Genomic DNA, 24,405 nt, shown 5'->3' with positions numbered 1-24,405 from the left:
AGTGAGCACCTCTCCAGCTCTCTGGACTCCATTAGTTTCGCTGCTTCATGGGGATAGAGTAAGGAGGCCTCAGAGTACCGGGGTCCACCTCAGGTCAAGAGCAGCCCAGCGAGCCTATAGTCACAACTGACAGCCGGTATCCTGCCAGAAAAGAGGCCGCAGGGACAGAGGGAGGGGGGGTTGCTGCATAATATAGGGGCAGCTGTCTATCGCCAGGTTTTCACACTGTGTCTAAGATTCCTTAAAAGGGAAGAGAGAGGACTGGGAGAGCGGATAAACGGCAATACAAATGTTTTGAATGTTGGGTGAGAGGGGGAAGAGAAAGAAGAGATTGAGCCGATTCCCATCAGCAGAAGTGAGCTCCACGTCACTCCGGCCATGACTCATTCACGTGGACGGTCCTGTCACGGAGAGGGGGGGGTGTAGGGGGGCGGAGGAGGGTGAAGAATGGGCTGATGTGAGGGTGCACAGAGGCAGGCGTCCATATGGCCCCTGAGGCACCATCAAGGCCCGGGTGACAAAAGGGGCCTCGGCTCTCCAGTCGTCCCCTCCTCAAACCTCTCTGGGAATCTGTTGTGCGGTCCCTCTCTCCTCCGCGGAGCCTCTCACTTTCTCCCGGGCCTGCTAAGGAATGTGCCTTCTGCAAACCAACACACACACACGGGGAGTGTCTTTCACCCTCTGTGGTTAGTTATTATTGTAATGGATGATGCAAAGAATGTTGTGCAATTAAGAATGCTCGCATGCAACGTAAACACAACAGACAAACGCGGAGACGCTTGCAGGCTAGGCTCGGCTGCTCAGCGCTCTTCACTGTGTTGGACAATGGCGAGCAGCACAGCCATAAACCCAGTGACCGCCCCCCCCCCCCCCCCATGGTGTCAGATTTTGCTCAGTTGATTTCTTCATCAAAGTCCAAGAGATTTCCCCCGACATTAAAAGAAGTCTTTCACTGAGGGGGGGTGTCTGCCCGCGGTCCCCGTTTTATCACCAATTTTTCGCGAAAAACTTTTCAAGCCAAATCCTGGGAAACAATGTGAGGCAGGTGCTGAGCAAGGAGGGGCTGTAAATCTGGCCTGGCGAATTAAGCCATTCCCTTGGCATTGTTCTGGCTGGCCTCTTAGCTGCTCCTGCTGGGGAGGGCGTTGGGCGGGGCGAGGTGGAGCGAGGCTCTGCTGCCTAGATCTCCCAACATGTTGGCGCCCTGCACATTTCACACATGGTCATCCCAAGGCTGCAGACGGGAGGGGTGCAAGTCACACAAACATGCGGGAGAAGAAGCTCGCTGCACAACCAACGCAGGAACATTAGAAAATAGAAAGCTGCAGTTTGTCTGGAAACGTATTTCCTCGTCAAATGAAGAATTCAATCAGAGTTTTACTTTGACTGCAAAAAGCAGCTGCTGAGTTGCCAAAATGATCGGCAGTTCAGTCGTCAGGCGTTTCATCACCGTAAACCGTGAAGCTTTCTCCCTCTAAAACGTCTGGGAGGCTGGTGGTAGGTTTCATTAGCTGACCCTTGACCTCATAAGAGATCAGGTGACCAGGGCACTGCTCTGGAATGTTCCCTCCTGACTCCTTTTCCTTTTTCTAATTTCAAAGCTCTTAAATGTTTGGATTCTTGTCATTTTTGCAGTCAAAATTAGAAAACCGGCAGAGTCCACAGAGTGGTGCAGTGTGTAGTCCTAAAAACCCAGAAAACATCCGCTTCCCCCGTCTCAAAGTTACAAGTGTTTTCTACTGGTTTTCAGTTAGATGCCTGAAATAAGGTCTTTGGATACTACAGGCTTAAGATATGTACATGTCCAATTCTGTGACATAGAATACATCATTAAGTGTCCCACAACTGAATTATTATGAAGCACTTATGTGTATTAAAAAGTATTTTTTACCACCAGAATATTGGTCTGATTGAAATGTGAAAGTCATAGAGACTTTCATATAGAGAGGGATGTACCAGATTTCATGGCAATCCATTCAGTAATTTTCGAGAAAGAGTGGCCAAGGTCTACTTACTAGCTTTATGCTGAAAGCTTCTGAAGTGGTATTTCACAGTGTTCATCAGCAGGTTTGCTTTCTGAGCAGCTCCATCCACTGATGGAAACCATGAGCTGTGGTTCAAACCCCGGACAAAATGAGCGAATGAGATGTGCAGCTCAGGAAAAAGCAAATGCTCCCGAGGTCAAAAAAGATCTTTCCTGCTGAGCTTCAGTTGCTTCTGTTTAGATGTGTTTGGCAGTGAGGGCTTTTATACCATCCTGTTGAATGTCCCTGTTATTTCAAAATACAATCCTTGTTTACATATTCCTTTGTTGAGTACTTCTTAAGGGCTTTCTATGCTGTTATTATTCTAAGGACTGTCGGGCGCTCGCTCATCTCAGCGTGGTCGACTGATGCTCTACCGGCAGATCTACATCAAAAGATGGTACTTCAGTGAGGAAAGGCTCACAGTGTTTCTACCGAAGGAATTCAGGTTCAAGTGCTATAATTTCAGTCCATCAGCAGCCATGTCTGGGGGATGATTCACATTAAACATCGAGATTTTTTTTTTTCTTCATTCACCGTCTTGGCATAAACCCAGACCGGGAAGCAGTCTCCTCCGAGCGGGATCTGTCATCTGAACTATCAGTCTATCAAAGCAAACATATGGAAAACCCTTCAGGCTTCTCTTATGACCATGGAAACTCTGAACTGTATTTGTTTTTAACACTTCTTCAGCGATGACAACAACAACAGACGGCGAATGAAAGATAGTGGAAACCAGGGAAAAGTTTGTTTTAGAAAAAAGATCACACATGAATTAATTGTGTGCATTGCTTTTGCATACCTTCCCTTTTTTTATGTTTTGTGAATTTTTGCCCAAAGCAATAGCATTTTTGGGGGAAATGAGAACGCCATCGTTGTTTTTATATAACCCACAATGAAACCTCTAAAGCTAATCAGAGAAACTACCTCCGCCTCCAGCAGTCGGTTTCATTTCAACAAAGCAACAACTGCTAATCAAGTTCTAACTTTGTTTCATCCGTGTTTACTCTTTTAACTTTTTTACATGGATATTCATCTACTAGACTTATAAAGCCTGCTGTCTCCTGGTCCTACTTCTCATCTTGCGACGATAATGGGAAATACACTTTTGGTTTCTGGCTTAGGGTTTAATGAGAAGGTCGATACCACTGACATAGTTGTTGTTTGAAAATGAAGCTACTGCCACCAGCCAGTTAGCCTATGGTGCATTCATGGGGTTGTCAGTATTAGTAGCAAAAATGTGTACCTGTGGGAGGAGTACGCATTAATGCCGCCCCAAGTTGGAACTTGAAATCTCAACATATCAACATATCCACAGAAACATGTCGGAGAGAGTCGGCCTAAATCTCCGGCTATTTCAGGGGAAGGGGAGAAAAAGTGGCCTAAATGTTTGGTTGATGGTTAGAAACTTTTTACCAATTCACGCAATTATTTTGCTCACAAGTCATTTACAATATGTCAATGGGTTGTAAGTGTTATCTCTTGTCCTTCCCCTCTTTCTAGTCTTTGTGCATTGCTATGCTAACCAGAATCTACATGTTGCTTCATATTTATCCTAAAAGCATGAGGGGTATCGATCTTCTCATCTAAGGGCCCACTCACACTCATCCGTACTGTCCTCGGCACGTTTGACCCCCTAAGTTCCAGTTTGTTTGACCTAAACGACACTAAACAAGCCACAAAAGTCAGTACAGTCATGTTCTCTGTGTTATTCTCTATCGTGTCGCATGATGAAGTAGGTAACCAGGGGGACTGGAGGAGGGATAGTCGTGCTTCGGTACCGTACGGAGTAACTGGGCCAGGTGTGAATGCGCCCTAACTCTCAGGAAAACAGTAAATAAGTGCGTTTCCCAAAATAAGGAACTATTCCTTTAAGAAAAGAGCCTATCATGGCTGGAAATCAGCATCATGGAGGCTTCTGAAGCAGCAGGTGAACTAGTTTTACACTGCTGACAGCTGGGGAGTGCTCTGCTGACAGGCAGCAGGCGATAGCATCCACTAAAATACCAACTGTGTCACTCCACTTCCTCTGCGAAGAACAAAGTTATCACCGCGCCTCATATCAGCATGATGTTACAGGCTGGTTGGAGGATCAATCGCTACAAAAGGTGTGCCACCTGCAAGTTTATGAAACCGCGGAGGCCCAAATCTTCTCATTGAGGCCGACCACAGCTGCTGTCAGGGCCTCCTTTCAGTCTCACCTTTCACATTTTTGTCTCCTATCAAGCGGAGCAAACCCTCGCCCTCATCCTGTCCTCACGCTGAAAGGAGATTGCTCTCGTCTGGAGGGGTGGGAGGGGGAGATGTGATGAGCAGCTTACCTCTAGGAGGGATTAGCCTTATTAAAATGAAATAGTCTAGTCCTGAGTGACAGAGCAATGGCGGTGGAGGAGGGAAGAGGCGGGGAGGACAGAGGAGAGGGGCCTACGTTGTGTGAGGCCCGGCCCCTGAGGATCTGAAGCGCCGCTCCTCTGTGTTCTCCTTCCCTCCATTCTTCACTTTCACCTCTCGCTCTCTCCTCGTCTTCTCCCCCAACCTCCCTCCCTTACCTCTGGTCAGCTCTCTCAACATCGCCGCGGTCCAGAACAGGCAGATCTGTCAGCGGCGCGTCAAGAGCCCTGCCCCGAGGCCCTCAGATGGGCTGCCAAGTACAGGGGCTGGATCGTAAGGGAACAAAAGACCCCCAAAAAACACATCAGAAAGGCTGGGACCTGGGCGAAATGTGTTTAATAGCCGTCCTATTGAAGGGCACTGCACGTATGGAATGTGTGCCCAGGGTCACTGCGTAGAGGTTCCCAGCAATTACCCAGGCTTAGCTCGCCATGTTCATAAGGAGTAAACGGTAGTATGTGCCTGAGCCCCTGCGAACACGTCCAGTGAAAGACGTACAAAAGGACGGAACGTGCTGAATATGACTTTGCGATTTGTACCGAATGACATGTATGCTATAGTGATCCTTGTCATGAGCATAAAGCCATGTTTGGATCAGAGGACCAGAGTGTTTTTGTCATGTGTTGTTGAGTCTGGGTGAGTTAGCAGATGACATTTCTTCCTCTGGGGACAACTAAGAAAATATCAAAGCGTCTGAAAACTAGGCTTCTCTGCAACATTAAAGAGCCATGACTAACTGCATGAAGTTAAAGTTGGTTTGAACAAAAACAATACTCTGCTTATGATTTATTGAGATGAACTGTCAGAAGCTGAGCGAATTTGCTTCGTCAGGCCTGTGTGGGGGTCGCTTTCATTCAATTTGACTGACAGTGGATTACCAACATAAGCAAACAACCTACCGACCGTCGTCAAATATTGATTTAAACATCAAGCCCTGAGAAATATGTGACGTCAGCCTTTTCCGACTGACTCGGCCCCTTCAAACCAGCGAGAAGAGCCCCGAAACAAGTGGAGAGCGGAGAAGAGGTACGCAGGACTGCTCTACATTTGGTAGGACAAGTTTAGGATTGGAATGTTTTGAGCACCTTTAAAGCAAAATGTTACGTTAATGGGGCGCTGGCATCTTGGTCAACAGAGCTGCTCAGTGTTGAGAACATTGTCATACTGACACCTGCAGTTATGGGAGAGGAGAGTTGATCAGGTCAGCACCTTTTTTTTCTTCTTACACATTTTTTTCATAACCGTTGAAACGGTCTCTATTTGTTTTCAAGACATAAAGCAAACTGATGACTTCAGTCCTTTAGCTGAAGTTTGTTTTACAGCCTACGGCCTTCGAGGATGGTTACTAATGGCCAAATTTTGAAAATATTACATTGGACCTGTTAGTCATGTCGTGGGCAGAAATATTGGTCACAAATGTCCCTTTTTGAAAGACATGAGCCAGGAAGCTGAAGCATCCCAGCAGTCCACGGTTGTCATCAGCACAACACACAGACCTTCTCACTGTAAGGACTTAAATGGGCTACAAAGCAAAACTACAAGGACCAACCAGGAGAGTCGTGGCAACTGGAAATCAGTAGCTTGTCTCGATCTTGCAGATGAGAATTGGTCAAAAACACCAAGTTTGACACATTTATTTTCTAGTCTTTAAGTTCTTCACTGCTTGCACGCCACAGACGATGACTGGACAGAGAACAATACGCTCAGTTGTAGCAGTCACAATATTACGTTTGATCTCACCTCAAAACACGACTCCGGTCTTCTCCACATCCGTCTCATGACACACGTAACACTTCCTTTACACGTCACCCATTGCTGCGTGTCTTACGTCAACCTCAAGTCAAAACGCTTACACGCAGAAGAGGCTTCACCGGCCCACAAACACAAGGTTCAACCTCACATAAATAAAGATGCGGTATCTATATTGTGAAGGTTCATATGTTAGAACAACATAACGAAATAATAAGGGGCATCTGAGAATTTCCCTCACAGGAGGAAGGTGTTCACCTTGCTCGCCTTGGCTACACATACCTGTAATTCCTTTCTGCCCTTATTTACTCCGGATGTGAATTTTACAGCAGACTTCATGCGGCTGTAACAAAATAAATCCGGATCTTTAAAGTTTAGTGTCACCGAGAGCTTGACTTTAATGCCACGCGGATGATTTTAAATGTGACGTGTGGTAACTCTGCGTTCACCGTCACAGTTAAAACAACGCTCCGATGGATAAAAGACCGGAAAAACAAAGACTGTGTGTTTGTGGTCGGCCGGTTGACTTGCAGCCTTGATACCGACTCAAAGGTCAGCGGAGAGATTAAGGGAACGGAGGAGAGGAGACGAAGGGGAGAAAAGGTCTGGTTTCACATGCAGGTGGCTGTCAAGGATGTTTACCTAAAGGGACCCATATCTCTTCTCTCTCCCAAATTAGAAAGGAACAAAAGTTTAGTTCAGTTCACTCGGGCAGACGGCCCGATATCAAGTGGCGACCCTGACTATCCAAACAGGCTCCGTGTTATTATGTCTACCTCCGTCTTCATATGGGATTTCACTCTTGCTTTTATTGGGGGGCTGAGAGGGCCGCTTTGCAAGTCAAACGCGGACAGAGTGCTTTTAAAAAAACGGGCACTTGGAACGATCACAGTCGGCACCTGAGTCCAAACACGAAACCTACTTTCCAGATGTTTGAAGATAGAATTTGAAACGTCAAGATCGGCTTACACGTCAAGGGATCAGGAATAACCCGAAGACTGCGACTGAAAAGAACTAAGTCTAAACAGTTGTCAATGATGTCAGAGAAATATTTGGCTCCTTCGCCGCAAAATAATTCCACTCCGTTTCTGACTGTTTGTGAGAGTTTAGTGCAGGTAGATGTTCTTTTCTTGACCTCAGCGGGGGTATGAAACATGGCCGCGGGCTGCAGACAGGTGTGTGTACATTCTGTACCCTGCAGCCCTGTCATACCTGTTCAAGGCACCCTTAAAACGTGATACGAACCTACAGCAGTGACATCAAACACGCCACGAAACCATTTAGTGCTGAAAGGCCCAGCGGCTGCTCCGACTCCCCATGCTAACTGCCAGAGATGTGTATCACCTCAGCTGGAGCCGCTTGGGCGCAAATTTTTCCTGGTCCTGATTTCAGATCTCATTTAAGAAAAAAAATGACTTAACTGTTTCAGCAAACTGCTCTGTGGTCTACCTGTGGGACACACTCTTCCTCTGCCGGTCGTGTTGGGTTTTTTTTTTTTCGGAGCCACATTGAAAACGCAGCCTCGCAGCAGTGGATTTTACTGGACGGCTAAATGCAGCTGCGTCCTGGGAATGTCCCTGAAGCTGAAAGTCGTTCTGGGAGATTCCCACAAGCCGGCAAGGGCAATTCCCTGACTTATTTTATCTGCATTCTCTCTGAAGCTGTGTCACCACGCTCCCACAGCAAAGAATTTGCAAAAGAAACACAGGAGTCCAGTTTGCACGAGTTAAGGTCATCTTTTGCCAGCTGCTCTCGATAAAACAAAGACGGTGTTTAGAACAGGTCGGGAGCGGGCGGCCGCGGTGTCGAGTGTTATGATGACTGGGCCGCATGCAGCAGATTTCATGTTTGTACGTTTCCGTGAATGAATTCCAGGATTGTTCATGTGTGTGTGGGAGTGAAGGGATGTGAACTGTGCACTAAAACTGTGTGTGAACCCACACGTTTTGGTATTTTAGGCACAGAAATGTTTTTTTCTTCATTTTTTGTCTGTTTAGACAGCTGCACAATTGAATCTGTGAAATCCTGTTTCAGTGTTAGTGAAGCTTTATGAGTTTAAAAAGAAAACACAAAAAAAACAACTCCACGTTGTGCCGTTTGTCATTGTTTATTAAAATGTATAAAAGTAAACATAGTTTAAAAAACCTTTAAAGGTGATATTTCATCTAAAACCATGTTTTTTTTGGGGGGGGGGGGGAATGTAATAATAACGTAGTAAAAATAAGGAAATGTCTCTGAGATGAAAGCTTAAAAATATATATTCATGTCTGGCAAAAAAAGACACACAGTCCACATGTGAATGTAAAATAATATACTTTATTATGACCGTACATTTCTCAGGATCAATACAAAGCACTTTTCTGTTTTGTTTAGTGATGCTTTCCATGTGACATTTTCTCTCCAAAGGACAAAGAGGCCAAGACAGGAAGGTTGACCACGTTAGAGTTACGCAGGAGAAATGATGCACGCGGTTTGCTGCTATAATCTGCAACAGAGAGGTAAGAAGGCGAGAGGATGCTGGAACAGACAGGAATGCCTGAAGAGTACCAAAAGTGTAAAAATTCTTTCCATTTTTATCATGACTGTTATATCTTCTCATTAAAACATCTCAGTCAAAATGGATCTTTGAAGAGTTTGCTGGCGGGGATTCACATTGGCATCTGAGGGAAATTTAAACTCTAGAATATATTCTACATGAGATCAAACTACGTTTTCGTTTCTATAATGTTAATTAAGCACTAGTTCTCCTTGTGTTGGCCGGGCAGACACGGTGGTTTAAAAGCTTAAACTCACTGGACTGTGAGTGACATGCAGAAGGGTGTCCATCTTACCAGGTAACTCCTTTTTCAAGCCAACTCCGATTTCTCATTCTTTAAAAAAATGTGTTAAATTCTTGCCACTGGGTTCCACCTGTCAGTTCATCTTCCAGAATAAAACATTTGAGTAAAGATTCTGGAAACACGCTCATTTTGTAAGACTGAAAATACCTACTCCAATTGTCATATTAAAATGTTTAAAATAAGACAATCTGAGCTGGAGACTGATGAGTAAATATCCTGTATATTCATAGCAAAGACATACAATTTTCGAGATACGGCACAGAGGTGAACCGAGTCCCCGTCCGCCTTTTGAGTCCTCTGGAGAAAAAAACCTTGACCAACGCGGCCATCTTTCTATCGAAGGAACAGGGTGACGAACAAACGAGCATACATTGCAAAATAAGTCTTTTTTTTTTTTTTACACATAAATATCAGATAAAAAGGCGGATGATTTATGTCAGTAAAGCTTTTGACCATGCAACGTTCAGTACCTTAAAAATAAAAAACACCAAAAAACACAGCTTAGTCCACCAGAGACACAAAACAATGTCAAATATATACACAATACAATAACAATAACAATATCACTTTTTTTCTGCAAGAGCACGATTTTATCATATATTTTACAGCTAAAGTTGTACCATTAGTCCAGCACATTAAGATGTGTACAGGTAGCTTGTGGGAGGGGGGGAGGGGGGGAGCAAACTACTGCTACAAGTCAACACTACACGAGGTCATCAGAAGTATTTAAATACGCCATTGAAATAGAAGCTGTAAAAATAATATACTCCGAATACATTTATATAATTATATACATATACATATAGGTTAAATACTGATCATTCTGAATCCCTGGATTGCTGAAAACGTCCTTTGTCGATTTAGGCAGCTAGCTAAGTCGTACTAACTGAGGCCCTCCGCTAACATCTTCCACTGCTGCGCTGAACATTGTGCTTCACATTTGGGCTGTTTCACGGTTTTTGCCAAAAAAGCTATGACAAGCAGAAAGGGGACTGGTCGGTGGTTTTTGAAAAGTACTAGTTCGACATCTTGAGGAAATTCTCTTTCGTTAGCTTTTTTGCCGAGAGGTAGATGAGGAGATGGACACCGCTCTCACGTTAGCTTATCTCTAGCGTGATGACCTTGTACAACCAAACAGATGAAACAAATCAGAGTTAATCAGAAATTGCTAAGCTAACTATCGTCTAGCTAGGGAGGAGCGCGAGGGCTACGTTACGCGCGTCTGTATCAATTCGACTGACTAAATGATCTGTACCTGTATTCTTATTCGAAATGGGTTTGAACAGGAAGTGGGCATGGCTCCCTTTGGAGGTGGGTGTGGCTAACCAGAAGCTGTTAATTCAAGCCTAAAATAGGTACGGATTTATCAGAAGATGCTTAGCTAACTATCTCCTAGCTAGGGACGAGCAGGTAGACGGTCATCTATATCTGTATCAATTCAACCAACCAAATGATCTGTATTACTGTCCATGCTCGAAATGGTAACCGGAAGCGTTTGCTGACATCGGCAGTGGGCGTGGCTAACCGGACGTTCATTTAAATGACACATTTTTTATGTGTTGATCAGAAGCTGTTATGTTTATGATTTATTCCAAAGCTATTTACAGAACATGCTCGGAATTAAGCTTCAGATCAGAGATTTGGATCATTTGGTCAAAGAGAACTATTTACAGAACAAGTTTTTTATGAACTTATAATAACAACCTTCAGTCAGTTAGCCTACCCAACGAATACGGATACTGAAGCATTTTATTTGGATGATACTTGCATGCGTAGAAGTAAATTATCTGTATCGTGTACTCCACTTTCAGCCAATTAAATCTCTCAACCCTACATCTAACTCTGGCTTAATATGCAGCACACAGACATGAGACTGGTCATAATATTCTCATCTCCTGTAACTCTCAGCAACAAAGTGAATAAGTGAACTTCTCAAAATGTTGGACAATTCTGAAGCCACATGAAACACAGTTTCTGCTTTTTAGTTGCCTTTTTCAGATAACATAAATCAGCTTCCTGTTGAGATTTATTATCCTTATCTCATATTTAATTCTAATAGATGTGCAGTATCAAACAATACTGAAGGAAAATACATTTCAAGCCATATTTTTTTCATATTTAACCCAGATGAGGAGGTTTCAGTGGCGGCTCTTCCTCCCTCAATTCAGTCCGGTCAATATTTTACTGCATGAAATATAATGACAATCTATTAAACTACTGCCTGCCTCATAAGTGCATTATTGTTGTACAACATTTAGTGTTTCATACCTCAATAGAAAAGCTCTCTGCTGCCTTAAAAAGGAAATCCACTCTCAAACAGAATGTGCGCATGTTCCTCCTATGATCTTGGTTTAAATGCTTGAAAATAGACACACAGAAAAAAAAAGTCAGGAACAATGTTTCCCATTCAGATTTAGAGACTCATGTTCCGGCCAATAATAGAGGGGCCCATTTAAAAATTGGAACATATTTCTTCCACTGCCAAAAGTGATAAATGGCTGGCCTTGACTGCAAAACCAAAACGTTGGATTTGTTTCCTTTGTACATTTTTGATTAATTTAATTACCTAATTCTATATTTTTGTTGGAAACCAAATCCAAACTGAAAGGCCTCGTGCATCCCAGACTTTTTTCTACCACCGCAAAGATGTGGAAGAGTCCAAATTTCAAATGCTGCTTTAGGAGACTGCCAAAAAAAATTACAAAAAAAGTACTTTGGGAGAACTCTGGAAGCCCTGGGATGCTTTGGTCGGTTTTTAAAACTGAAAAAATATCGTCAGTATCATCAGTAACTTTGCATCTACGAATGTTGGATCAGTATCACTGATTAAAAGCTTGCATGAGGTTATGCTGTCAGTTGCAAACGCTGTATCAAGATCATACGAGGGGAGACATTTTATTTCAGGGTGGATTTTCCTCTTGACGTACCACCTTCACACAATTAAGGCACCTTTTAAACCCCTGAGGGGTCAATGGGTTCTTCTAATAAGAAGAGAAGCAACAATAACAACATGGAACACAGAACCGGACTGCAACAAAACGACAACAGCAACATAAAGTAAGACAGTCGACAAAATAAAAGGAAAATAAACACATTACGGAATGTCTATGGGTAAGGTACAAATGCCAGAAGTGCCCCGTTACATCTCTTCTCAACTCGTCGTTGCGGTTCGTACAGCAGCGCCACAACACGCTGTCACGTTGACGTCACAGGATCACAGGATGGAAACACTGTGGCTGTATCCTGAAGCACCTTAATCGGTGAAGAACCTCGAACCCCGAACCTCATCAGGCTTTATGAGTGTGTGAGCAGGAGTCAGTATCCGACGTTGAGCTTGTTCTTGTTGAGCTCTCTCTCCAGGTTTCCTATCAGAGTGTCGATGCTCTCCTGCAGGTCTCTCAGGTTGACCCTGTTGCTCAGCACGGGGCTGATGTCCTGGATCTTCATGTACGCCTGGTAGGTGTGCTCTTTGGGCAGACGAGGGGGAAGGATGTGGTCGCACACCCTCTCCTCCTCCTCCTCCTCCTCCTCCTCCTCCTCCTCCTCCTCCTCATCCTCCTCCTCCTTGTCCTCTAACGGCTGCCCATTGCCAGAACTATCACTCTCTACTTGTCTCTCCTCCTCCTCTTCCTCCTTTTCCTCCTCCTTCGCCACCTCCTCCCTCTGAGGTTGCTCCAGCTCGGCAGGTTCAGACGCAGGGATCTCTACCTTCTGCCCTTCATCTTCCTCTGCGTCCTCGGGCTTCTCCTTGCCCTCCTCAGCTGCCTCTGTGTCCTCGGAGGGCACGTCATCATAGTCCGCCTCCTCCTTGCTGGGAGGGAGCAGGATGTCGCAGGGGAAGTAGCTCTCGCCGCAGCCGCTCCAGTCGCCGGCGTAGCGGTTGCTGGGGCTGTCCAGGCGTCCCGGTCTGGGCCGCAGAACTCCCGCCATTTCCGCTTCAGTGAGGTTCAGGACCTGGGGGCGCTCTTTTCTCCGCCGTATCGGAGGAGCTGATATCAGGTCAGATGAGGCCGGAGTAAAAGAGGCGGCAGTGGGCTGAGAGGAGGACTGGCCGTGTGGGTCCACCACTGGAGGAGAAAGCAGCAAGAGAGACAACAGATGGGGAGAGTTAGTCCGATGTGTACAGGTCACTTGAACAGTCTAACGTTAACGGTTCGACATTTTGGGAAATATGTTTATTTTCTTTCTTGCTAACAATATATGGCACATTAAATATGCTTAGCTTAGCATAGAGACTGGTAAAAGGGGGAAACAGCTGGAGTGAACTGGAAAGTTTTACAGTGGCCTCAAGTCAAAAATGTGTTTTTCTTCTTGCTCCTACAGTCGAATGTTTGAGCTTGAGTGTAGAATGATGTATGTGCAGACTTTGACACTAAAAGGTTGTTTTCACCGGCGGGCTCATGAGCAGGATTTGTGACATCCAAAATAGTCTGGAAGCCAATCGTGGTCCAGTGTTTAGCAAACACAAGTGTGGTTTATTTTCAAATGAAACAAATGTGTATATACATATATACAGGAATTTTGAATCAGGGAATGTGGGAATTGTCATTTTTCCTAGCTGCAGAACCTTGTCAGACACATATTAGAGCTAAAAACATGTGTGGAGGGGATCTTTATTTTTGAGAGAAAGAATATTTCCCAAAATGACGAATGTTTTTTTTTTCCCTATATGTCCAAAGTGGTATCTAGCCATGCAGACATTTGTAATTATTTATTTTTCTGTTATTTTTTTTTTTTGCCCAAGCTGTTATAAATTAATCTCGTAGATTTCTGCCACCACCCCAGTTTTTAGGGGTAATGACCTAATGTGTCCTTTTGACGATATAATACTCATTTAGCCCAAATGAGTCTAGTTACCAATCTTTCAATATGAGATAGAGCCAAAAACAGAATTGTGTAGGATCAGAGTATTGATATTTCTGTCAGTAGGGCAGACATGATGCTTTGAATTACTATTTGTTTTTTATGTATTAATTGTGATGCTTTAAGAATCCTAAAAATTCCATAAATCTCTAAATATTGGCACAAAAACTGAAAACATCTGCAGGCCCAGGTACCACTAGGAGTAACTGACGAACATTACTTTGTGCAGATTGCGTGAACTGACCCTTTATCCCCATTTTTTTGTAACTTCACGGTCAAACTGCCATTTTAAAAACATGCCTTGAAAATAACAACCCCTGTAAAAAGACGTCATGTTTATCCAAACGAAACTCTCTCAGGGCAACTAAAATATGTAGATAAGTGAACAATCGGTTAATCAAACTGTGGGAGCCTGATAAATAATTCAAAGGAATCCAAACATGAACATGCCATGCTGTGCTCAAAGTCGGACACACACATGCTGAAGTCACACCACCACACTCTGTGACTCTGATGCCATACTTCTGCACTATTTGTTATCAACTGTTGACTAAACCAAACTTAAAAATTAACTAGGCTGAAACCTTGTGTGGACAAGAATCATCAGACTGTGCCACCAAAAACACAGGAACAGTGAGCACTCCACCACAACCAGCACAGTCCGGTTACCTGTCTGTCTTTATCTGTGTGTACCTACACTTGTTGACACCGCTAGCTCTCGCTTACTGGATCAGAAAGGAACAAAAAAAAAAAAGAAAAAAAAAAAGTTAAAAGGTTTGAGGCTGCAGTCACGCACAGTACAGGAGGAAATCAACACTCAGCTTCATTTGGTTTTCCATGCCTTAAACCAAAATTAACGATGAATTATGATCCGTGTCGACTCCATTTCGTTCGGAGGAGTGGCAGTTGCAGATTTAGTATTTATGCGCGTCGGCTGTACGCCTTGCAACTCTCCTCGAGGCGAGAGCAATTATCACCTTAAAACAAACAGAAATTATCCTCCCTTAAGAGGCAACGTGTCATTTAATCTCAGACATGATTCACTGGAGTTATCAGCCGTCAGCAGAAAAAACGAAGGCAGGAAGCAGACGAAAACACTGCGCCGTGTGTAACAATGGGCGAAAACGTGTTTGTGAAATGTAAAGTGTTATCCCTGCACGTGACAACAAGACACAAACAAGTGCTCGCAAACCACAATCACACACATTCCCCTCGTCTTCCTGTCATTCTGTTTGTGTATACATTTGTTCACCTTAAATTGAAAGAAGCTGCAATTTTTTGATAAAAAGTGTGACACTTAGCTTTATAATAAAGTCCTGCAGAGCTGAGCAGAGAAGACCTGTTTGTTTGGTACAGACTCCAACCAATGTCACGTCGTTCTGATTTAAATAGATTTTTCTTCAGTTATGTTGAAAACTTGGAAGCAAAAATAAACATATGAAGTGATTGTGAGTCATATCGCAATAGACCATATTCTCGGGGTGGGGAGCTTGAATGCTGATATTACCCTGCTCCGTTCAAGGTCTAAAGTCATATATATGTACCGAAACTGAAACAATGTCATCATTTCATTGATCAGCAACTCAAAATACATCGTAAAAGTGAAAGTCCAGAGGTACCTGGGCCGTATTTCATTTAAAGCTACACGATTCGATTACCCATTAGCTAACGTTAGCATACAGCTGATTATATCCTGAGCATTTCACTTCTGGGCTTAAATAAATGTGTACAAGTTGTGTGTTGTTATTTTAAAAGGTGCTCTACATAAGAACTGAGCACCTTGAATCCAGACTCCCAACAACTAGGGGCAGCACACAACCAGAGTAACTGCTAACTGCATTCCGTTTATACATCCATGATTGTTAGCTTACTGTTTGCTTGTTAGTTCAGAAAGCCGTGCTGGTGTTTACACTGCCAGCTATGGACCGCTAGGAGACAGAGGTTTTCAGGCCTGGGGCTAGCTGGTTAGCATGCTAATTTCAGTAGATATCTCTTCAACGCAATTGATATATGGTTATATGTTATTTAGCTACATAATGCACAACTTTTATTTCTTCACATCCTGTTGATAGTTTTATTTTTGAGTGTTTTCAACAACAAAAAAGCCTTTCCTATCATATCGTGTAACATATCAAGTTACAATGCTAGCTAGGAATGCGAATGTTAATAGCTGTCTAACTGAAGCTAATGGAGGAAGTGAAGAGATAACGAAATGAAAGGTAATATTATCTCTTAAAAACAAAATCAAGGTTATCATAAATGTTGTTTTACCAGGAAATATGTCCAGAATTTCACTTTCCATCATGTTTTCAGCAACTCATCAGTTGGAAAATTGGTGAAATAATAACAGAACCTAGAGAATGATGTCAGGGGAAAATGGCCGCCGTGTGACTATTGGCCTATTACAATATGTGCAAAAACAATCCCAATATGTTTTGTTTTTTTTCCCCCATATTGTGCAGCCCTTCAGTTACGACATTATTCACACTGGACACCTCCTCTGCCTCTTCAAAACACATTATGCCCATGCTCTCTCACACTCCCCGTCAATAGCGTCAGTGGATGCCTGGAGTCCTTGCACTTGCCCGGAGACATGCACACTTGAGGGCAGCCTGCGTTAACAATGCCTGGGAGGCACGTGCATGAGAGGTGTGAAGAGGCGTCTGAAAATATCCCGTAATGGCTGTGAAATGTTAGGGTGAAGCTTCGGGGGCTGAGGGCTAAGGTTAAGCCTGGAATGTCTTTAATTACAGTCCAGGCGTCCTCTGTGCTGCGGGGATGCGGGCAGAATGGAGATGCCACTGAGGGTGTAAACAAAGGCTTGAGCCTGGACTGACAGGTATGTCAGGGTTATTAAAGGTCATTATAGGCACTAGGTGGGTGACATCAGCCAGACACAGGAGAGCAGATTAAAACCATTTTCTTCAGACTACTTGACCCCGCCGCCCTCTGTCATTGTCTGCATGTACGCTCTTATCCTCTTGAATATCTTTGCACTTTTTGTTGTTTATCTTTTGAAATTCCACTTGGCCTTCACCCAGGCTACCCGCAATTATGGGATTCACATGTGCTGACTTATTCGGTTGCTACACTCAGTTTCCCTCTCCGCACGTCTCCTCCTATGGTGGGTATGTAAAGGAGGGCGGAGGGTGCTCGACGTCAGCGGTTTGCACCGAATTGGTTCAATGTGGGAGTCTGAGGATGCAGTTAAACTTTAGAGGTCAGGCCAGACACAGAGTCAGGGCTTCTTCAGACGTCCATCAGCAGATCTGGTTTAAGCTGCAGGTTACAGGGAAGAAGCTCCAAGGATCTGTCAGTCCAGTGTGATGTTAGGATTATTAGGATTCTTTTTTAAAACAACGTGCCTGGAGGCAAACTGACAGAATAAGAGGAACGTCGGAGAAATCACTGCACTCTGAAACACTACTTTCTTACGATTAAGACCCAGTAAGAGAGCTTTGTTTTTGAGTGACCGTGAATACTATAAATTGAATTATGGATTTTCATACAAGCTCACAACCTTAAAGGGACTGTTCAGCCCAAAATGTTTTTTTTTAATCTATCTAGGTTGTTTTGAAGATATCAAAGATGTCTGTGTTCTCTCCAATATAAAGGAGGTACATGGTCTGTGGTGCTCAAAGAAAAACCAAAAAAAAATATTTAAACAGCTATGTCTCTTTCCAGAAATCACAACACAGTTCCTGGAGGTAATCCACAGACCTTGTTGTGAGCAGTTATGTCAGAGCTGTTTTCTTTCAGTAACACAGTGCAGAGGGAAGCGGCATCTATTCGAGGCTAGGGCTGCATCCAAATGTCTGGACTGTGCACTTAATTCAGTGAACAAGGGCCTTGAAACGGACTTGACAGACTGATTTAATTACCCTAGATTCATTGCAACACAAGATATGAATGTTTAAAACGATTATTATTTCATTTTTTTTTTTGACTGAGCCAAGCTAACCAAACTAACTAAGCTACCTAATATTACAGCTCATCTGAGGAGGAAGCCTTTATTTAATCCATGCAGGCTGCATGCTTTCTTCTGCATGGCTACGCAGCTGGTGGGTGTAGTTTGAGGTGTAGAAACTGCTCACAAGTCTGCAGATCATATTGAGTAACCTGGTCAGGATTTCTGGAAAAAAGACATTGCTTTTGAGTTTTTTTAAACATATTTTTTGTGTGCTTTGAGCAGCAAAAGCTGAGTGCAATCTAGTCCTATTATATTCAAGAGAAGGAAGACCTCTCTGTGGATGAAAGCTCCAAAACTCCAGCAACTCACAACAAAACAACCTAAGCAGCACAAAAATGTGCTTTTGAATTTGGATAAACTGTCCCTTTAATGTTAATGTAAAAATGCTAATGACCCGCAGAAGAAAATGCTTTTTTTTCAGCTGAGGTTTAAACAGGCAAACTGCCAACTACTACAGCAGTAATAAGGTTATGTAGCAGTTATGGATTTTCATACAGTCTTTTGTAATGTTTTGTGCTAATTCTCTACAGCGTCTGAGACGAACTGCACTCCGGCTCACACACTGATTAGAGACGAGGTGAACACAAAAACTGAACAAAATTAAAACACCTCAGGTTGAAAAATATCCAAGTAGCGGCTGTGACTAATACAAAATTTCCCCCCCGCCTGCAGCTCTTCTTCATTACGCTCCCTCCTTAATGATCTCTGAGTCCCTTCATATCTCACACTGAGCAGACAGCTGCAGCTGCGGAGAACAGCTGTGCAGACAGACAGATGACCTGCTCGGAGAGAAGCTGGTGCTGGGTGTCTGTCTGGTTTCTGTCCTTGGCTGGTGATATATCTAAAGACGGCGGGCCACGCCTCAGAGGTTTGGTTTACATTGGGGCTTACTGGCTCAGCTGTGATTGGCTCAGTCTGCCATGATGAAGCACTCTGTGGAGAGTTTCATCTCAGCAGCCAACAGATGGTGGCCAATGGCTATCAGAGCTGTAGTTATGCCAGCGGCTGGTAACCTCAAGGATCAAAGCAGCGCAGCCCTTTAACAGCCCTTTGTAGAGCTGAACCGCAGAGCTGGCATGGATGTATACCCTGAAGTAGGCAGAGCTAGAAGCTCCTACACACAAACTTACTTTAAAAACTCACGTGTTTCAAACCAAAATACCTGCAAATCCTTATCTAAACATGACATTTATTCACTAATTGAAAAGAACGACCCCTCACCTGGCCAGAGCTGGAGCAGGTAGTGCAGGACTTCGATGTGTTTTTTGAAGTGCAGCGCGCTGGCCAGCTCCTCGGAGTCGATGAAGACTCGGTTGGTGTGGCAGGACGCCTCCTGACGCTGGCTGAGCAGCACCGGGCCGAAACACACCGCCAGGTTCTGACACGTCATCTTGTTCACTTCCTGGTAGGACGCCACCAACTTTAGGTGGTCGAGAAGCCTCCGCAGTGTCACCTGTTGCGCGCATGCACACACATACACACACACACACACACACACACACAAACAAATCAGACATGTTATTATTATGATTAGTAGTTGTAGTAGTACCGCTGGCAGCAGCTGTTTCATCAGGCTGTTTTCAGCAGTGAAGTCTGTATTTCTTGTACACTGGGCCGTTCTGAACACTGCTTTCATCTACCATGAGTGTCAGCTGGCTCTCATGTTAAGCATGGTTGTAGCCAAGAGGGTTATTTTAAGGAAATGGAAATCCTTATTGACTCCTTGCTGTGGTCAATGAAATGATTTGCTTTGCATATAACAAGATAAAATATTTTTAAAAAGAACAATAATTCACAGTGAATTACAATAATGAGAAATGTAACTTTGAGCAAACAAAGCAATATTACAGTTAATGCTACAATGATATGCATTGCTACACATATTTTTTATAATGTCCAACGGATGTGATAATATGAGCAGTGATATCATGCTGGATTCTACCGCTGGATTATGTTTTGTGTTGCAGCAGTGTTACTTATTGTCAAATCGATCTTTGTTTACTGTGTGTTTTGTCAATTTTTGGGGCAAATACGACCCTCAAAATACAACTGTAGGGAGGTAGAGAGAGTCTGTAACCATAACTTTAACAAAAGTGTTATGTGTGATGTACAAAACAAACAAAAAAAATCATAATAGTATCCTAAAGAAATTCAATTGCAATCAAACTTTAAACTTTTTGTCATCTGTCCTAAATGGGTGAAATAAGACTGCTCCAGGCTTGTGCACTGAATGCCACCACTAATATCACCCGGTGCACAAGCAGACGTAACAGAAGTTAGATCTGCAGTATTAAAACCATCATTATCTGTGCCACGATTATCCCTTTCACCACCGCCTCAGCGACGATACTCTGGCACAATGATGTCATGAGAGGAGAGAAGGAGAAGTTTGTCTTCCTCACCCTCTCCACCTCCGGAAGGTTGTCCAGCAGGCTGACGGTGTGCTCGGAGTCGGCCTGGTCATTCTCGCAGCCCGACGCCCCAATCCGCAGAGGCCTCGTGGCCATGGACTCCAACACTGCTTCATACAGCTGCTTGGTGATCAGCGGGTAGGGCAGCTCTCGCAGGTAGTCCTTCAGCACTCCTGAAAGAGAGAATATACAGAGAGCGAGATCAACAGCTGCAGGAGGATAGTGAGTGGATGCTGACTTCGTCTGTCATTAAGGAGTTCTTTGCAGCATCACTGAGGCTCGGGCTGTTTTCCCACACTTGAACTGATAAATACTTATTCTCCTCCCACACAACCTGACAAATCAACGACAATATATCTCTATGCGGAGGTGCCATTCAGATATAATAAGCTTTTGTTCTCCCTCTCTTTTAAGCGGCTGAAGTTGGCGAACGCTCTTGGCTGCAAATTGTGTTCCCATTGTTTCCGCGGTTGATCCCGTGGCGTCTGCGGAGATGCCTGATTGGAGTCGGGCGTGACTCGGCAGCCAAAAGTGTCGGGGGGCCCCGGTGTCTGTGACGGCCCGTTCACACCTGTGACTTCAGCCTCCCGCGGTTCAGACAAAAGCTACAGGGGAAAACATGAAACCCGCGCTGTCTGTCTCCACTAAGCCCCTGAAATATCGCTGGCATGTCTTTTCATCAAAGGCGAAGGGGCAGGAAAAGAAAGGGGAAAATTTGGGAATAAGAAAGGCTGTTGGCAGGGTGACAGCTCTTTGTGGCGGGTGTCTGCTCTCTGTTCCCTCTGCGTGACGCTGGATCAGTTTTCAGAGACAGCTGGGGGAGTGTCATCAGTAATATTGTTGATGCTCCACACTGAAACACACCGAGTGTTAACAAGGAGTCACAATAATATACTTCATATGACTTAGAGGATAAGTTCACCCAGACATGAACATTCAGTCATTATCTACTACACTCGTGCAGATGAAGCGGGAGTAGTTTTGCAGTCCGCAAAACATTTCTGGAGCATTGCAGCAATCTTCTTTCACAACAGCGTGAAAGAACAACAACAACAACAACAACACCATCATCATAACATGGCTCCATACAGCTCATTCAGTGTAATCTAAGCCTCTGGAAGCCGTAAGTCCAAACTGATTTGGAAGATGTTATTTACACCCTTTTTTAATCCAAAACCTTTCACTGGAGCCACTGAGCTAAAAGTGCTGCACCTCGACTTCTTGGCTGATTTGTACTTTTTAAAACAAGTCCCCGTCTACTTCAGTTGTTTAGGAGACTGCTGCAATGCTATTTTGCTGTGACGCTCCAGAAATGTTTTGTGGACTCTAAAACTTCACTTGACCTTCCATCGGTATGAGGATAAGTAGATAATGACTCAATTTTCCATTTTGGGTGAACTTGTCCTCCAAGGATGACTGCCACTATAGTGATCAAGATCATCTAGAAATGCAAAGGACGCACTTGAATGCTTTAGCGTTGCACTCTGGACTGGACTGGACTCACGATGGACAGATGAAAGAAAATGAAAAGAGCTGATGATGCAAAATCACTGATCAAGATTCAGGTGTGTTACGCTCGCGGGCTACTGCATCCTAAAGCAGAGGTGAGGAGCAGGGTAAAGGAAGGCTCTATACGATGTTCTCCTTCACATACGCAGTTCAAGGTTTAACTCACTTATGGCGCCAATATGCATTTAGTTTGGCGACGTGGCTCTGCTCATGTCGTACTGCGGAACAAATCTGAACAAGCTTGCCGCAGACTGCTCGTGAGCTCACATTTAACAGACATGCTGCTGAACATTCAAGATTCACGTTACATATCTGACAGCAGGCAGCAGTAGAGGCAGTGATGCAGAGCTCCGTGTCGATGTATGAGGACTGAATCAGAGCCAAATGTTTCTGTATATGTGACAGACATGTGCGACTGGAGAGTGAGTGAAATATGTGACTATAAAATGACTTATTTGCACTCCCAAAGACCTGGTTACAGAATTACATGTGTAAAATCAGCAGGTTTACCCTTTAAAAGAACATTTTCATCAGAAAACATCCAACAAATCAAGTGATGCCTGTGAGCCAGTTCGATCAGATAAATGTGGTTGTGCTCACAAACATGAAAGCCTTTACTCGACAGTGAATCCACACAGGCCCACTGCGCCGTAAATCCGACGTATGTCTTGCAGCGAAGCAGTTTTGTTCCGCGACGCTGCTGCTGCTGCATATTTTAAAAAGCGAATGAAAGCCCACCTGCCAACAGTCCAATTATGCTGCTTCAAGATGGCTTTGTTGAGGAAAAGTCATACTGCTCCGGCTGCAGGTGCTTTGGTCACTTATCTTATCAGCTGCACTTCAGGCCAGAAAAAGAGTTTTCCTGCCCTTGGACCATGGCGACAGCTTATTTTCCACTAAGATACCGGTGATCGCTGTTTCACACACCGAGGGCTTGTGCCCACATGTTTACAGTGCACCGCCTTCGCTCTGTTGTTTTGTGTATTCGACACCATCGCTGTGCTGTGACTCTGCAGACGATATGCTTCATCTCTCGTTCTGTGTGCAGTATTTGCGTTTCTCAGTGGAGGATTAAGTTCTTCTCTGTCTGATCTTATTTTTCATGCATTTGTTTTTTGGCACAAACACGGTGATGTTTTCATGCTGCTGATTTGAGCAGTGGTGAAATATGAATATGCAGGGGGTTTTTTTTTTCAGCTGAAGCCTGTAGGTTGTCTCATTGTTTCAGGGGTTTTTGCTTATTTGGCTCTCAACATCTCTGGAAGAGGGTGTGATTATTCATCAGCTCGAGGGAGATGCAAACGTGACACACCCGTGCGCCCTTTTTTCTCCGTAATGTTGGCTTCGTGGTAAACATGATTAACATTTTCTTCATGCTCTCTGAAATTACCGAAGCGCTGGAGAGATATTCCACTCAGTAGGAGTTTGTTTATGCTCACTTTATTTCAAATTACGCCTGGCAGCTAAGTTTGTTGTTTTAAGCATTACAGAGCTCATTGTTAGACGAGCTTACACCAATATGCTAGAAATGTTGTGGATAAAAAAATCTTTCTTTAATTTTAACATATTTGAGGTAATGCCTTCTAAGGGAATCTCTCTGCACCACTAACCCAAACCCTGTTTCCAGAAATCCCAAAGTAGTGACACAATCCCCTGAGCCTTTGTAACTGACTCTGATTAGGACGCTGCAAATAGGAGCTCCGACTTTATCACTTGCGAATCTCTGGATTATCTCCTATAGACCCGAGGTGTTTTTCTTGCCTTCTATTTACAGCAAACTACAATAAGATTTGCCGTAAATCCGCTGACATCCCTTCAGGCCCAGTGCGGAGAACAGAGGGCACAATTTAACATGCTCACTTTTTAATCCCAGTAAGTCCCGACTCTGCCCTTTAAGGGAGCCCGAGGCTTAAAGCTTTTCAGTCTGTTTCTGTCCGGCAATGTGGGTCCGTCGCTCATTAATCTCTGGAGAACAAAGTGGACCGTCGAGTGTTCTATAATGAACCTTAAATGCAGGTGTTGTCAGGTGGTGATACCTAGCTTTCAGCTACATGAAAGTAAGAGCTTTTGAATATGGGATAAAGGAGTAAAAGAAGGATCTAAATTCAGTTCAGTGTTACACAAAAAGTCTCAGGTTATCATTAGGTTCAGTGTCTGCACCGGAGAGTGATCTACTGTAAACTTTACGTGTTGCATTTACTGACCAAACCCATCATCAAACACAATACCACCTAATGCAACAGGAAAATATCATTCAAACTCTATGAATTGCTGTCACTTTTTCTCTCTTCAGGTGTCGGAAGGTATTAACCACTACTTAATTTCCCTTTCTATCCAACTACAGAACTGAATTATAAATCTCTTCAGTCACAGTTCATCGGGAGTCCTGATTTTTAATGTAAACTACTCCACTACTGGATGGATTGATGACCTTGGTAGAGATAATCATGATTTCTACAAGACAAATCCTTATAGCTCTGGTGATCCCTTGACTTTTCATCAGTGCCATGTGGCCGGTTGCAACATGAGGACGTCAGCCAAGGCTTTGCTGGCCATTCCACAATCTAGGCTGAGGACCAGAGGTGACCGGGCCTATAGGAGATTAGACTAATGTGTGCGCCCTAACCTCTTTCAAATCTCTCTTAAAA

The 24,405-nt window shown here is 43.9% G+C and overlaps 1 protein-coding gene across 2 annotated transcripts in view; it reads right to left on the bottom strand.

The window, feature by feature from the left end:
• Positions 1-8,458: 8,458 nt before the first annotated feature.
• The window catches only part of syde2 (synapse defective 1, Rho GTPase, homolog 2 (C. elegans)), a 56,293-nt gene continuing 40,346 nt past the window's right edge, over positions 8,459-24,405 (bottom strand). Inside the window, exons 6-9 of one of the 2 annotated variants that reach the window (XM_030433744.1) lie at positions 20,240-20,421; positions 19,059-19,290; positions 14,537-14,592; positions 12,939-13,071 (exon numbers count right to left, since the gene is read on the bottom strand). In XM_030433744.1, the coding sequence (XP_030289604.1) occupies positions 14,579-14,592; positions 19,059-19,290; positions 20,240-20,421 (428 nt within the window). In that variant the 3' untranslated portion in view covers positions 12,939-13,071; positions 14,537-14,578. Of the gene's footprint in view, positions 13,072-14,536; positions 14,593-19,058; positions 19,291-20,239; positions 20,422-24,405 lie in introns of both variants that reach the window. The other variant, XM_030433742.1, reaches the window with a different exon arrangement.

Source organism: Sparus aurata, chromosome 11, assembly GCF_900880675.1.
Source record: "Sparus aurata chromosome 11, fSpaAur1.1, whole genome shotgun sequence".
In the NCBI taxonomy this organism is placed as follows: Eukaryota; Metazoa; Chordata; class Actinopteri; order Spariformes; family Sparidae; genus Sparus; species Sparus aurata.
The sequence above is the reverse complement of the archived record's forward strand: the minus strand, read 5'-3'. Positions and strand labels throughout refer to the sequence as shown.